The sequence below is a fragment of the Schistocerca piceifrons genome, chromosome 8, assembly GCF_021461385.2.
Source record: "Schistocerca piceifrons isolate TAMUIC-IGC-003096 chromosome 8, iqSchPice1.1, whole genome shotgun sequence".
Lineage (NCBI taxonomy): Eukaryota > Metazoa > Arthropoda > Insecta > Orthoptera > Acrididae > Schistocerca > Schistocerca piceifrons.
The window spans coordinates 262,137,773-262,153,743 of NC_060145.1; the positions used below are offsets into that span (position 1 = coordinate 262,137,773).

Sequence of the window (15,971 nt, forward strand, 5' to 3'; positions counted from 1 at the left end):
AGTAAGCATTTCGCAGAGAGATTCGTGACTGAAAATATTTACGGAGCGGCCGAAATTCACTGACGATCACGTTGAAACAAGGAAGCTGGGCGCACGCAGCAGCATGTGCTCTTGTCAGCTGTCACGGTGGAAGGCAAGAGCGTGTGACGTCAAGGCGCGCTCTGGCGCGGAAAGATGACGTGCGTCGAGAAATCGGAAAGCGAGGGCAGTGAGGAGCGTGCAGACCTTGCTGCTCCATGGCGGTCCGGCGATGGAAAAAGGAAACATTCATCCCCTCTCACGGCAGAACTGAAAGCCTGACGTTCTTAATGAAAAACGTTGGTGTCATTTGGTGCACGTTTCAAACGGTGACATTAGTAAACGCTTCGGGACTGTGAAAACACATGGAAACAAAGGGCACCAAATACGGTGGTTCGGATATATGCGACGTGCACAAGATAGGCTGCTATACAATGGAGATCGATGGCAGACTTGAGCAGACATGCTACAAAGCTGCTTGAGGGCTGGGAAAGTTAAATCCGCCATGGCACAATACCGTGCCAAATGGAGACAACCAGTGCATGTGGCGGTAAAAATGCTAAAGAAAAGGATGAATAGTTTCTGATCATCCTTTGTAAAAAAAAGTAGTACAGTACGTCAACTTTCCATTTATTGCACAAATTTCCAACGATTAATATTCCGTCGCTGGAGTTCACGCCATGTACTCCTTTCTGACATCATGGTAGCCGTTAATTGTGAAACTACTCATTCATTCATAAATTCCGTTGTAGTTATTTCGAGGTCGACAGTCAAAGGTGCTCTTATTATCCTTTTAAAAAATTAGAGCAATCGCTTATCAATTAATCGTGGCCGTACAAATGGTGGCTCTGCTTACGTTTAGTATATTTTCACTCGATTTGTCTCTAAACGGCTTCCAGTAAACACAATACGCCTTATACCATCAACCATGACATGGTCTTTGGCACAACAGAAGGAGATGAGCATACACTTATTTCGCTAAAACATAGAATTTAATGGGATGCCTACCGTAACCGAAATGTTCGATGATTAAGGAAAGTCATTGAGCATCAATACTAACGATGACAGTGTCACCGTAGATTCCAAAAGCACTACTTTTTCAGTGATGGTGTGTCTTTCAACTATTCGAAATCGAAGAGAATCTCCAATTAATTTCCAAAATAATAACAAGAACCTTAGAGAGTAAAACATCAAAACAGAAACAACTAGAATTTTATAAAATTATGGTTATTCCATCATTCATGTATGGTTCTGAAACACGAAACATTAATGAACAGGGTGAAAAGTAAATTCAAGTAGCAGACATAAAATATCCAAAGATTTTGGCAAGATTAATCTCTTAGATAACGTACCAAAATATCTACATAATGGACGAACTAAATGTGAAACTAGTGGTAAATTGGAATTCAGCGAATGATTCATGTTGGCTACAACACTGGAACGCAGGATGCAGGGGCAAAGGCACGCTAACAACTCCCCGAACACTCAGAGACATGTAGGCATACCGCGCGAGTAGTAGAGTGAGCTACAGTTAGTCTCTTTGTCAGCGTTTGGCGTCTTTCAACACATTAATTTCTGAATTTCTTAAGTTATCAAGAGTTGTGCGAATGAAATAGACAAACAATAAATAAACAAACAATAAATAAACAATAAACAAACAATAAATAAACAATAAACAAACAATAAATAAAAAAAAACAAAATTCCTTAACGTAACAAATTTTCTTACCAGAATTATACAAACAGTTTTTAACTGTCTTGAAGTCTGAAAGTTAACGCATATCTACGACTTTGAGCAGAACTGTTGTACATTACCACCTCTATCGTATGTCGCATAGTCGGTGTGTTAGGTGGTCAAGGGTGACAACAATCATTAATCACAAAGATTACGACTAAATTTTCTTTTTAGTAAAACTGAGTGCGCTCGATATCAGACCCGCCAGGGTAGCCGAGAGCGCTAACGTGTCGCTTCCTGGACAGGCTCGCCGGCACCGGATCGAATCCGCCAGGCTGATTAACGAGGACGGACGGTGTGCCGGCCAGCCTGGATGTGGTTTTTAGGCGGTTTTCCACATCATCCTAGGTGAATACCGGGCTGGTCCCTACGTCCCGCCTCAGTTACACGATTCGCAGACATTTGAAATGCATTCACACTATTTCACGATTTACACTAGACACAGACAACTGGGGTACACTAATTCCGTCCGGGGGGGTATGGTGTGGCGGCAGGAAGGTCATCCGGCCACGCCTTCAAAAATTAACATGTCAAATCTGTACTTAACCCTGCCGACCCTGCGCACAATGCGGGAAAAGGCAGTAGCGAAAGAAAGAAAGAGTGCACTCGATATTACTGACACTGGGGCAGTTACGCAAGGACGGTTTAAGGTCCATACGACACACGCGACCGCTTTTGCACGCCACGCTGAGAGGGGCACCAGAGACAGTCAAGTGCAACGTTAGTATACGGTGTCCATCACATTTAGTAGCGAAAACTGACACGTGTGAAAGTATAAGAGGAAAATGTGGGGTGGGGGCGGGAGCCAAATGGTAAGTCAATTGTGAGGAAAAACGCTCTCGTCTTGGGCGTTATACATAGGCGATTTGCAAGACATATTCGCGCGATCATCAGAAAACTTTATCACTCCTGTCTGAAGAGTGACCAGAAACAATATGAAAAAAACTAGTGCAAGACTACGCGTACAATGAATATGCACTGTCGACCTGCAGGAACAATTAGCATTGTAAATGAGTTTCATTTAAGTTGCTCATAAATTTATTTGTAACAACGTATTTTCTGTATGTGCTTGATCAGCAAGTAACAGTCGCTGACTAGCAAAGCGCTGTTCAGGCTACATAGAAGTCAAATATATTACAGGCGTGATTACGCCACATTATGAGCATGATGACGGAGAAAAAAGAAAACTATTTCGTTTACGAGTTAAGCAGTTAGTCAAAAGAGCAGGTGGCGGACTGCATTTGTTTATCACCGAATTAACAGAGGGTTTCCCCAGAGGGGAATAGTCGATATTTAGGGATACGACAATAGCGATTATTCGAAGCAAAAAAGTCTAATAAACAGGCCCTAAAATGCATGCCTTAAGAGCTATGAGCGCTTCTTACTTCGATTCTGTAAAACAAACGTCTTCTACCGCAAGCTCTTTGCCTTTCAATCTTTTGATAGGAGGCAGAGAGTAACAAAAAAGAAAAAAAAAAGTCTAGTAAATATGGGGTCTAAAATGCATACCGTAAGAGCTATGAGCACATGTTCAGTAGAAGAGATGGGATTCACAGTAGCGAAGATGAACAAGTGCTCACAACTCTTAAGGTATGCATTTTAGAGCCCATGCTTACTAGGCTCTTGGCTACGAATGATCGTTCTCATCACCCCCTGAATAGACTATCCCTGCTGGGACACCTTATAAATTTTTAATTTCCTCGATTCATTATTGTGCATACTTCGGTACATTTTCTTTAAAACCAGTTGTTTTCTCCAATACCACAGTTCTAGTTCTGGACTGAGATATGGAGAGAAATAATGATCTGATGATGAGCTTGCCGCTTGAATAATAAGCGATTTTTTTATCCAATGCAGTAAATCTCAACTCGTTGCTACTTCTGTCTGAACTATCATCTGTAGTTTGTTCACAACGTCCTGAACGGGCGCTCTCTAGTTTTGGATTGGCTAAAGGTGACAGAAGTCGACTGACTAAGGGGCAAGAGTGTTTTGTGACCGGTCGCTGAGAAGGCTGGTGGTCTAAAAATATAATACCTGTGTGTACCATAGCCATACCGCAACGGTTACTACTTACGTAAAGCATGAGAAAAGCGCAGCTTGTTCTTCTCCCCGTGGTTGTCACTGTGTTGAGCTTCGATAGGTGAAGCTCGCTTCCACTGTCAGAAGGATAGGCGCACGGTTAAGAGGAAAGTGCCGTGTGCGCTTGCACAACACTATCGGCGAAATCCTAGAGACGAACATCAGTTGTCTTAATGTTACTGTGGTAAATAGGAAAATGCGGGTAAATCAAGCTGTAGCTGTAGCGTCAGCGCCAGCTGTCGTCCTAAAAGCTGCTGCGAATTCACCTGGTGTTCAAATATATACAGAACGAGCAAACTACACGTAGTTTTTTTTAACCTAATAGCAGGCATCATAGCTAATTGTGTAAGGAAGAAAGGAAGGATGGAAGGAAGGCGGGTGGGACGTGACCACTGTTTCAACACCTGCTGCCGAGATGTCTGGCAGTGAGCAGCGTCGTTTCTTGGGTAAGCGATCCTTTTAGGCGATGAACAAAACTTGTTTACACCGCAAAGGCGCCGTCAGCGAGCTGTTAGGCCCTTTTCTTGCCTCCGTCCGCGCGGCACGACAGAAGAAACGGCGCCGCACAAGGAGTGTCCAGTCAGCTTCACCGCCGCAGGTCCTCCAGTTCTGTCTTGACGGTCAGCGACGCTGTTCACGCACAGTGTGTAGAAACGGCTCGGGTGACGGCATGCATCTATATATTATTATTATTATTATTATTATTATTATTATTATTACTACTACTACTACTACTGTGTTAAACATCATTCTTTCAGAGATAGTATGCCCTTGCCGTCCTCTGACTTCTTAACTGGTAGCTAAATTCAAAATCTAAATTTGCAAACCACTATGAAGTGCTTGGCAGAAGGCACTAATCACTGTACGAGTTACTCGAAATCCATTCGCGCATGGAGGGTGGGAAGAATGACTGCTTAAATGGCTCTATACGCGTTCTAATTAGTCTAAGCATGTCTTCGCGGTCCTTACGGAAACAATACGTACGTGTTTGTAGCATATTCCCAACAAATACTGATTCTTGAAACTTTGTTAACTAGACTTTTGCGCAATAGTCGATGTCTTCTTTGACGGTCTCTCGTGGATCAAACAAACCTGTCACTATTCATGCTGCCCTTTTAATACCAGTTTAATATCCTGATTTAGTCTAACGTGAACGAGTCTCCCCATACTTGGGCAATACTCTTGGTAGGGTCACACTAGCGTTTTGTAAGCAATCTATTTTGTAGCCTGATTGCATTTACCCAGCATCGAACCATTTAACCAAAGTCTGTCACGAGGTGGTTATTCCATTTCATATTCGCACTATTACACCGAGGTTTCTTGTAGAGTTGACTGATTTTCATTGTGATGGATTTGTATATACTCAAAAGATGCTATGCTTTTGCGTTTAGTGAAGTGCACAATTTTACATGCGAAGCAAGATACCAATCTTTGCAGGACTTTGAAGTATTATCGAGATGTGACCTTTTTTTTTCAGACAATACTTCATCACAGATAACTGCTTCATCTGCAGAATGTCTCGGGTTACTATTAATACTGTCTGCAAGTTATATCTACATATGTCGATGGCTTTCGTACAAGATAACATACTTTATCTCTCCCCCTCCCCAAGCAAATATTCTTACACCAATTTACAGAATTTGTTTGCTATCTCATATGGTGTAACTTCGCTAGTGGGCGTTATTTGTACGAGCACCTGACATTTAACGTGACTACAAACCTCACTGGAAGTATTCTTCTCATAAACAGATATTGCCAGAAGTGAATGAGGTGATGAGAGATAGAAATATAACAGAACCGACCGTAGCCTCCAAAAGGTATGTACCTAGTCAACCGCTGGGTTGCGGATGGGTTCTCACTCACTATACGACACACTTCCGTCGTCCTGATCCGTGCTGCCACACAGCTAGTGAGCTGCAGCTGCTACCATGCAGTGCACCGATTAGTTTCCGGCTTACCGATAAGTTGAACTTTGCAGCCTACGTATCACTTGCGTAAACAACTTGTAGCTACTTGTTTCCGCGCGAAAACATCATTTGTATGACATGAAGCTGGAATATGTAATAAAAAACATTTCGTTTACAAGACGGTCTCTGTGTTCACCTCCCCGCCCCCATACACAGTATGCGTAACCATTTACTCACTTGCTATTCCGGCGAGAACAGCTTTCTGATTCAATCTAAGAGGTATCGTAAGTGTGTCATAAAATTTACAGAATGCAATTCGAGAACGCTATAAACTGCAATGTAAAAATATATCTTTATTATGGCGAGTTGTTTCGATTCGTACTAATCATCATCCGGTCCATAAAACCATTACAGCAGCATTTTCTTATGAGAGTAACGTCGTCACATCTAGGTTACAATCACAAACACACAACATGTTTTGTGATGAAAGGCACTGTTTATGCATTTCTATACTGCAAGTCTTTCTTGCCTTCGGACTGTAGGCAGCCTGATTAATCTGAGAAAAGTTTGTGAGGTTATGTCTTAACGGAATTAATGATTGGCTTCTTCAGAGAGCATACTGTCTTGCGGAAGAAGATAAATATCGCAGAATTTTTACCAACAGAAATTATCGAAAATATAGGTGTCTTGGAAAGGCGGTTTTAGGCCTCCACACATTTATATCCGAACCATAAACTTCATTACAAATATTCACTAGAGATATTTTCAGTATGAGCGTAGATAGCCCCGCATAAATATTAACGTGCCCCGTAAGTAATTTCCACCTTCAGCACGTGCTTGCACTTCGTAAAACACCCCCCCCCCCCTTTCCCCTTGGGAATACGACTTAGCGGACGGGATAGTTTGTCATTTGCAAAATTATTGTGTTCCATTCTCAAAATATATTCAGAAGGTTAAGGAAAGGCCGAATAGTAAATATAGGTCAAAACCGCGAGCGCCGCGCAAAGTCGAGTCCTGGACCCCTATTTCTCAGTCAGTGCTCTTCCCACTTAGTGATCGTAATAAGACTCCCGGAACAACTTAACGGTTCACCAACCACAACATTGTTGCAACAGTTAGATCTTCAAAACAGAAGATGCCTACAGGATAATCACCTCGACCCACACAGCTCTGTCCGTTTGAGCAGTACTTGACAGGGACAGATCTCGTAGATATTGTTGCCTATTTCTCCTCCACTGTCGTCGCAATGGTAAGCGCAGTTGAAGAACTCCATACAAAAATATTATCCCCCCTCCATTTCTCAGCCAAGATGATCCTAGATACCATAAGAGGATCATTTTGATTAGAAGACTTTCATTATCTGCCCTACACATCATTCGGTCCTTAAGTTATACCTACCACGTCATAATTATGCGGACAGTAAGTATTCCTACAGGGAATAGAAACTAATGGTCAAAAGAATGGCCTTCAACGAGTGTTTGAAAATATGTGGTTTGACCGTAACAGTCGCCAACTGTTGAGAACGCGTATACAAAATCTGACAATACTTGGAAAACTGAGACAACGTCAAACTGACATACAAACTATTTCGGCATTCACTTGTCACCGTTTAGAAAAATGCCTCATAAAAATGAAATCCAGATCACCAGATCGGAACATGACCCAAGACTCTCCCGAACAGCGTCCAATCTTTTCTGATGTCATATTATCATACAAAATAAATGCGGAATCTTAGCGTTTATTTACCCCAGATTCAAAGCTCCCCCCCCCCCCCTCCCGTAATAGCTCTCTCATGAACGCGCTTCAGTGACAACACTTGTGGATTTACTCAGATAGTACCACACACACACACACACACACACACACACACACACACACACACCGCAGTCGACAACATCCTGCGCTCTTCGAACACAACATTCTCGCCAGATAATTTCGCTGCCTGAAAATACGACGGGGCTTACGGAATACAAAATTCAACAACCTTCTCTTCAAAAAAAAAAAGAGGAACAGATAAGGAAGTTTGGTTACAGTAACATATACCGACTGAAAATGAGACATTTTCGTCGCACTACTGTAACAATTGACGCTGAAACTTTAGATGCAGTCATGTAGCGATTACAGCCAAAATCTGGCCGTATGTTCAGTTCCTTTCAAGTCAATTTTGTTTAATGACTCCGCCACATTTTTGCAGAATATACGCAATGACGATGCAACTTTGTGCTTATGTAAACAAAGCAGGTTACATATTCGCAAGCACGAATCTGCTATGTTTGTGTTGGAGTATTATTCAGAGTGCGGAAAACAATACCTGTGAAAGATTTAACAGATGATGGATTACCTCAAAACTTTTTTACGTAACGGAAATGGGACAAAATCGCTCAGTTATTTCTCTGGAGGTTTAGTTCTTTGAAGTTAGTAACAGCAGAGCTTCGTGACCAGGAGAGAATTTTCTGCAGAGCCATATGAAGAATTTCGTTCAATTATTGGTGGGCGAGACAGCTGAGAAATCTCGTGTGTCGTGTTTTCTCGGCTTTAGAAATTGTCAGCTAAAAGTATAAGTATTTCATTCTGTCTGGGTGCTTAGAATGACAATATGGAGCTGTTATTGTTGTAACAATACGCCAGCAGTAAAAAGTACTCAGAATGTAATTCCGTAATCATCATATTCCCGCGACTCCGACTTTTAGAGTAAGTGAAAGAAAAACTAGTAGTTTTCTACAACTCTGCTTTCTTACCCAAACTGATTTGTTGTTATGAGCTTTACGATACCTCGAAACTACCCTCTCTCCCTCTCCCTCTCTCTCCCTCTCTCTCTCTCTCTCTCTCTCTCTCTCTCTACACACACACACACACACACACACACACACACACACACACACACACACAGAGTATACGATTATCCCTGTAATTATTTTCAATCTCATTTAATAACCACACACACGCGCGCGAGGCGGGAGTCAAGACGACGACCACCAGCTTGCGAGGCACCGACGTTACCATGAGAAAACGGGCGGCGGCGAACGTCGGGACGAAAATGCAATTCGTCGGGCACAGTGCAGCGTTTCATCTATAAATTTCGAACACAGTTCAGTGTCGCTGACATAACTATTCTATGTCAAGAGGTCCTATCGAGGACGCAAACTATTCATTTTACGGATTCATTCATCAATGACTTCTCTAACACAGACAAGGAGAGATTCCGTAGCAACTGCGAAGAGGACACTGGAAACGACGACGATAAAAAAAAAAAAAAAAATCACTAGCATCACTAGTACCACAAATCTTGTTGCAAGATATCACTTCCACCACTATTTGCTTGCTGCACAGATCACCACAAACGACAGCTTCGAGACCACTATGAGGATAATGGTAATTGGATGTAAGCAGCTACAGCAGCATCACCGGGAGATACCATCGGGCGCTTCCCGGACGGAGCTGAAGGAGATGGTATCGCAGACGAGGCGCAGTCGCAGTCGCAGTCCTTGGACGACTTACCAGCCACATTGCGGACGCCTCCAGCCGCGGCTTCCTCGCTCGCCGCACGCGGGGGGTGTACTGACGCGGCGTCGCGCACGCTGGAAGCTCGACGCCGGCTGACGTCATCTGGCGACTGCGCACAACGCTACACCGTGCACTACTGAACTCCACACCACGCGCTCCTGTCCAACTTCGCTGCTGCGTGTCCACCAACCCCTTCCTCTACTATTCGCCAAATAAGCCCTCCTCTCCCCCCCCCCCCCCCCCAACTATACTATCCGTGCCCGTTACCAGTAAATATGGGATGATGCAACGAGGTGGTGCAGTGATTGCGATGGCGGAATCACATTAGGAAAGAGAGGGGATGTAACCTCCGTCCGAAAACCGGTAAAACGACAGGGTGGAAAGTCCTTGGTACAGAGCTGAAAGACTAAAGCGTTTAATTTAAACATGCGACTGTTTTTCCACGAAGTACCCTTTGTGTCCCGCGTATATACTACGTCAAAATGTTTTCCTGGAAGCAGATTCACGACGTGGAGTCTGGAAGATCTGCGAGATACAAATCTGAGAGTGCCATACCCTCACTGCTGGACTGTCCGTAGCTCGTGGTCTTGCGGTAGCGTTCCCCCTTCCCGCGCACGGGGTCCCGGGTTCGATTCCCGGCGGGGTCAGGGATTTTCTCTGCCTCGTGATGATTGGGTTTTGTGTGTTGTTCATCATCATTTCATCATCATTGACGCGCAAAGTCGCCGAAGTGGTGTCAACTAAAAAGAACTTGCAATACGGCGGCCGAACTTCCCCGCATGGGGCCTCCCGGCCAACAATGCCATACGATCATTATGATTATTATTATTACTGCTGGACTCAAAATGATTTTCGTTCATAACTTTCTTGAGTTGTGTAAGCAATCTTAGGGCAAAGGGTGCAAAATGTGGTAAATACGATTCATAAGAAACTTAGTAATAAATTCCGCTGATTGCCTTTACTGGATTTTTTTTATGCTAATGTACATTTCGAAAACATAGTTTCATCAACTGAGCTTTCGGTTATGCATGAAGATCTTCATTACACCAGAAACGCGAAACTGTGAATTTTGCTGATTTTTGCTGATTTCAATTGTGTCTGACATCCAAATGAAGCAACTCCCATATGCTCAATACACTGTGTATGATATCCTCTTTACTTCTGACACTGTCAGTCCCAAACACATCTGCTATTGTCGAGTAGGATGATCCCTAGCAGCTTACAGCACTGTTGCACAGCTTTGAAGCGCGAAGCCCAAGCAGCTGCAGGCGAAAACAGTAGACGTTATTGAAGCTGTGACAACACGGGCGTTGTAATAGAGACATTTACAAAATCACAGCATGTGATCGGTTGAGGTGGGTGAGCGAAGCTGATGCACCAAGCACACTACAACTCTCGGGAATCAACTTAAGCCAACTCGATTATATTTTTAATGTCTAATTTCCTAATCTACTTAGCTCAGTACAGCCTAATGTAATTTATCTACATTCCGTTAGCCTTGTTTTGTATCTGTTGATATTCTTCTAAACTATTTTCAAGATACTACCCATTCCGTTCATCTGATCTTATGTCGACAAATTGCCTGTTGATTTCTGCCTCGGGGTTTTCAGCCGACGTTTGTTTGACGATTTTTCTTGTGTTGCCAGCACGAGTGACTGGTATAGTCAAAGCTTCACCCTCCACTGCTAGAGGTGGAAAAAAAAAAAGTCGTCCGAGAAATCCAGAACGGAAGCCAACAGGCAGTTTGTCAACAAGTGGCCAATGAAGCCTTAACAATTTAGATATTATGTCATGGATACAAACTTATCGGCAAAAATAGTTTTTGTTTCTTCCCTCCGGACTTCCCTCCCTTTAAAACTTCTCCGTGGTTTCCGTCACAGCTTGCTCAATGTACAAATTGAATAATACATTGTTGTGAAGCATAAACTGATCTTGTTCGAGTTTGTCATTCTTCTGGCGATAACTCATGTCACTACTCTGCAACCATGACTTATTAAATCACTAGTTCGGTAGTAACCACACCTGTAGATGTAGCTTTAGGTCACTTGAAAATAAGTTATCAATCTAAACCGATTTATCCATCGAAAAACTACGAGAGCGCTTGGCTACAATAATTTCTGTTATTAAATATAATGTGTTTGTTGCTGCCCCCCGCCAGTAACGTGACGCAGTGTAAACAAATAGAAACGCAATCAACATTTTCTGAAACTAATACTACTTGACGTAGAAGCTATCACGCGTCTCGGCAGCAAATCGGAGGAGTAAGTCCTGTGTTTCGACACGGCAGGCTGCCTCGAAGTCCGCATTTTGTTAATCGTCAGTTCCAAGTGAGGAGGAGGGGGAGGGGGAAGGGGAAGGGGGTGAGGGCGACGACCGGCTTCTGAGAGAGGCACAGCAGAATGTGCTTTGGGAATATGGCTAGGAAACGGGTAAGCCAATGAAGTAGGGTATCCTTCTGTGCTGCTAACAAGGCGTGCACATTCTGAGAATTATGTGGCTCGGATTTACCTTAATTACCTTGATGAGGTAAATGGTAAGGAGTGTCCACAAGGACGGGTATAATTTCGGTAATTTCAATTTGCCATATTCTCTTCACAGAATGGCAGGCATCTAACTGGGTACAGTTAACGACATCCATTCGTTTAGTTAACGGGATACATTATCGACCCAATTGAGAGCAATGTATCACACACACAATTTTCTCCCATTTATACTAATGTCGATTCCCACTAGATGCCAAATCATAATACAAGCAATTCAATAATTGCAGTAGTTATCGTCTGAATTCACCACTACAGCGACATTTTTAATATAACTAAATCTTTCTTCATAAATAAAAGAAAAATTTCAAATGTATAATGTCGCTCGTTGATTCTAAAAAAAAAAAAAAAAGACATATAAAAGTAATGAGATTTCTCAAAAACACTGGGAAATGTGTAGAGCCTGTGCCCAACAATAAATGGCCTATGAAGGTTTCAGAATACCAGTTTGTCCCGTCTGGCAGCAAATGATATGAAAGATAACTCTGGAATTTACTCTATCATAAGACTACCGCACGTCGCTACAGTTTCTTGCAAGAATGAGTGAATTATGTGGACACATCTGCAGTTGTGGGCGGTTTAATTCTTTTATAAATAGGAGTAATGCCTTGTGCACAACAACTAGTGTTATTTATTTTCCTGTAACGGAGGCTTATTGTTGTGACATGTGTGACACACACAACCACAACGGGAATTATGCCTTCAGAATATACTGCACTGATTACACATAAAAAAAGCTGGCGTTCTTTTGTAGCAAAAGGAACAAACAGCACTCGCTATCTTTCTTTCTGGAAGGAAGGAATTCAGACAAGTTAGATCGGAGCATAGAGTCTTAGTGAATCACTGGTAACCATTATACACGATAACACCCCGCTAGGAAGTAAACAGACAGGAACTAGAACTCTTGAGATTAGGACGACACGAAGCTTCGCTTAATTTCAAGTTTCTGAAATGGTAGAACATACCGCGCAATACTGTATTAATACATCAATTCAAACAAACTTTCTTTTGCACAGCCGGCCGGAGTGACCGAGCGGTTCTAGGCGCTTCAGTCTGGAACAGCGCGACCGCTACGGTTGCAGGTTCGAATCCTGCCTCGGGCATGGATGTGTGTGATGTCCTTAGGTTAGTTAGGTTTAAGTAGTTCTAAGTTCTAGGGGACTGATCACCTCAGCTGTTAAGTCCCATAGTGCCCAGAGCCATTTGAGTCATTTTTCTTTTGCACAAATTTATACTATGGCAGCGCGGTCTGAATTAATAAAACAGCGTTATCGATTTATTAGGCTCATTCAGTAGGAAGTAGTATGAACACCTTCCCACAAATATATCATTTAGTACACATGTAATCAATCAATCCAATACAAGTTAGTTATGAACAATAGGGCAGACTGACAAACAAGTATAGCTACGCCATAACTTATGAAGCATAATGAAAAGTAGAGGCTATAGGTATTTGGCGAAGCATACTGACAAGTAGAGTCTATGGGTATTTGGTGATATGGGTGTTACTGGACGGCTTAAGGTACCGTTACTTTTACAAAGATGTCCAACAGGAATTTTAGGCACATTACTGTAGAAGAGAAAATATAAAATATCGGGAAGCAACTTTTGAACCGAATGAAGATAAGAGAGCCGCAAAACAATAAATCAAAGACTAAAAGATATGTAGAAAACAATGATTAATTATAATTTACATGAAGATATGGGGAAAACATTATTCATGAAGTCACATTTTTAATACCTTGCCAGCAATCATAAAAAGTTTAGCTGCTAAGAAAGTGTTGTTGGTATGAGTTAGACAAGGACTTCTTAATGGGAGATAAGATTCAACTCCGTTGATGAATCTCTTAGCAGGACGTACTGACGTATATCAATATTACATCTAATCACGTTAATTATTGCATAAATATGTATTCTATACTATTTTCTGACGCGTTCCATATACACGATGATCACCTCACCGTAGGCCTTTGAAACGAACAGCGCGTATATGTTTTTAGCAAAATTACGATGACAAGACAGCAGAGGGGTAAATCTTATGATAAAATAACTAGAAGCACAGAAATATACAAAAAGGAACGCACAAGAAAATGGCGAAATGGATACTAACGGAAACCGAGGGGAGGCCATGCGTAACAGCTGTGGTGGGACTGGTCGTCGCACGCAGATTCCCTATATGCGAAGTACATCGTGATGAATCTATGCGAAATACATCATGATGAATCAAAATCACCCATCTGCAACAACTCCCGTATCAACAAAATAACAATGTATTCTAACCGCTTTCAAAAATTATACCGTAACATGAAACACAGTGCGCGGCGCGGATAAAGAGCGAATCACGTTAGCCATTCACCGCTTACAACACGAGGAACGGCAGGAAAACTTTTGGTTTCAGTGATATAACCGCAGAAAATAGATTAACACATTATGCTATCGTTTAATTTTTTATAATCTACGAGTAAAGAAAGCAAGGAAGTTTCGAAATTAACATGCCGCCAGTAGCGATGTTATTAGACGCAAAACACAAAGCTTGCTGCAAAGGGGGGGGGGAGAGCTATAGCAAATGCACCAAGCGTTTTTGCAAGGTCATTCTGTATTGTAAGCATTCGATTATGGAATGGCCAGTTCCACAAAATCAGGAAAAGAACAAATTTCTCCCATTTCAGAAATAAACTAATGGCTTATCCCTTGTTAGCTCTGCTTTTATTAATCACAGCAATCATTGACCTCACGATCTGGTGACTCAGAGTTGTTATTCTCAGGCACGCTTTAATCTCTTGCTTCCTTTTTCTAATTCTACCTCTTTATAGTTATTATCAGCAGAAAAGTTATTGTAACATGAACCATTTATATACTCAATACACTGTCTTTGCCACGTAAAACTATATGAATCTACAATGTAAACTGTAAGTATATGGTCTGATGTATGAGAGGGCCCAAAGTCTCAAAAGTGGTCGAGATAAAAATAAAAGTCAATGACTTTATGAACAACAACTATACACCGAGAGCTACGATGAGGAGGGGAGGGAGAGGGGGAGAGGTAGGGGGAGGTAGGGAGGGAGGGGGAGGGGGAGGGGGAGGGGGAGGGGGAGGGGGAGGGAGAGAGAGAGAGAGAGAGAGAGAGAGAGAGAGAGAGAGAGAGAGAAATGTAGAAGTTTTTATTATTTTGTATTGCTAATAATACTAGTCCATGATACTGAGGTTACACCGACGTGCAACTGAATAATTTCAACTGCAGCCCCTCCGAGAGAACGACGGAATGGATGCCCATCCGTGTTGCAACTCGGAGCTGTACTCCCTTTCTAATGCCTTTAACCGTTAAGTTCCCAAATGTGTACAGGTAACTGGAGATATGTTGCCTCATCCGTAACGAAACTGCACAGCATCCCCTTTCTAATTAGCTCTGCTGTTACTTATTGCTCTGAATGTCTCCTAGCGAAAAGTGAGGCGATCCCAGGCCCATGTCGAAACGAAGTTAGTGTTAACTTTCTAATAGGCTCATTTTTAACGAGACGTAAAGTCGTTGATAAAGTAGAAATTTTAATAGTTGCACGTCAATGTACTATTTTTAACAGCTATACTGAGGGAAGATCAAAATCCATTCGCTGCTGATTAACAAGGACTTACTTTCTGGTTAAACACATCGATTAAAATTGAACGAACGTGGCCTCAATGGTAAAATAGTTATTTCTCTCATACTACAACTGCAGCTGACATGGTGCTAACACCATACAGTGTTCAATATGTGAATGCAGCATATGTGCCTGAAACCGTTTGTTACTTGAATTATATAGTGACTGCTAGCTTATACCGCCAGACATTAAATTATGAATGCAGTCACGTAAGTCCAAAATACATACAAAATTTTGTCACTTATAAAAACAAATGTCAGTGTATGTATGTTCGGCGGCGGAGCTTTTTCGGTAAGAGAGTTTAACAACACGAAGCATCAAATAACTGTTAACCTTTCTTAATGTGTCTGTAGCAACTCATAGTCTCGCAGATGTCGGAGGCACTTACGTATCTGTAGTTGAGTGAAGTCATTGGTTTTTTTTTTGTCGTCTTGCATTGCATACATGAAGTAAAAATGAAGCGACCCAAAATATTTTTCAGCCCTACAATAAACAGTCGAATCTGTGACAAGAAAGACACCTGAACTGGAGACACATTACAACTGAACAGGAAC

The 15,971-nt window shown here is 42.2% G+C and overlaps 1 protein-coding gene across 2 annotated transcripts in view; it reads right to left on the minus strand.

The window, feature by feature from the left end:
• The window catches only part of LOC124711166 (protein diaphanous), a 372,431-nt gene that overhangs the window by 177,509 nt on the left and 178,951 nt on the right, over nucleotides 1-15,971 (minus strand). The window contains exon 1 of one of the 2 annotated variants that reach the window (XM_047241086.1): nucleotides 9,237-9,299. The exons of the other annotated variant lie outside the window; for it this stretch is intronic. Within the exon in view, the coding sequence (XP_047097042.1) occupies nucleotides 9,237-9,245 (9 nt within the window). The 5' untranslated portion in view covers nucleotides 9,246-9,299. Of the gene's footprint in view, nucleotides 1-9,236; nucleotides 9,300-15,971 lie in introns of those variants that run through there. 2 annotated transcript variants of the gene reach the window in all.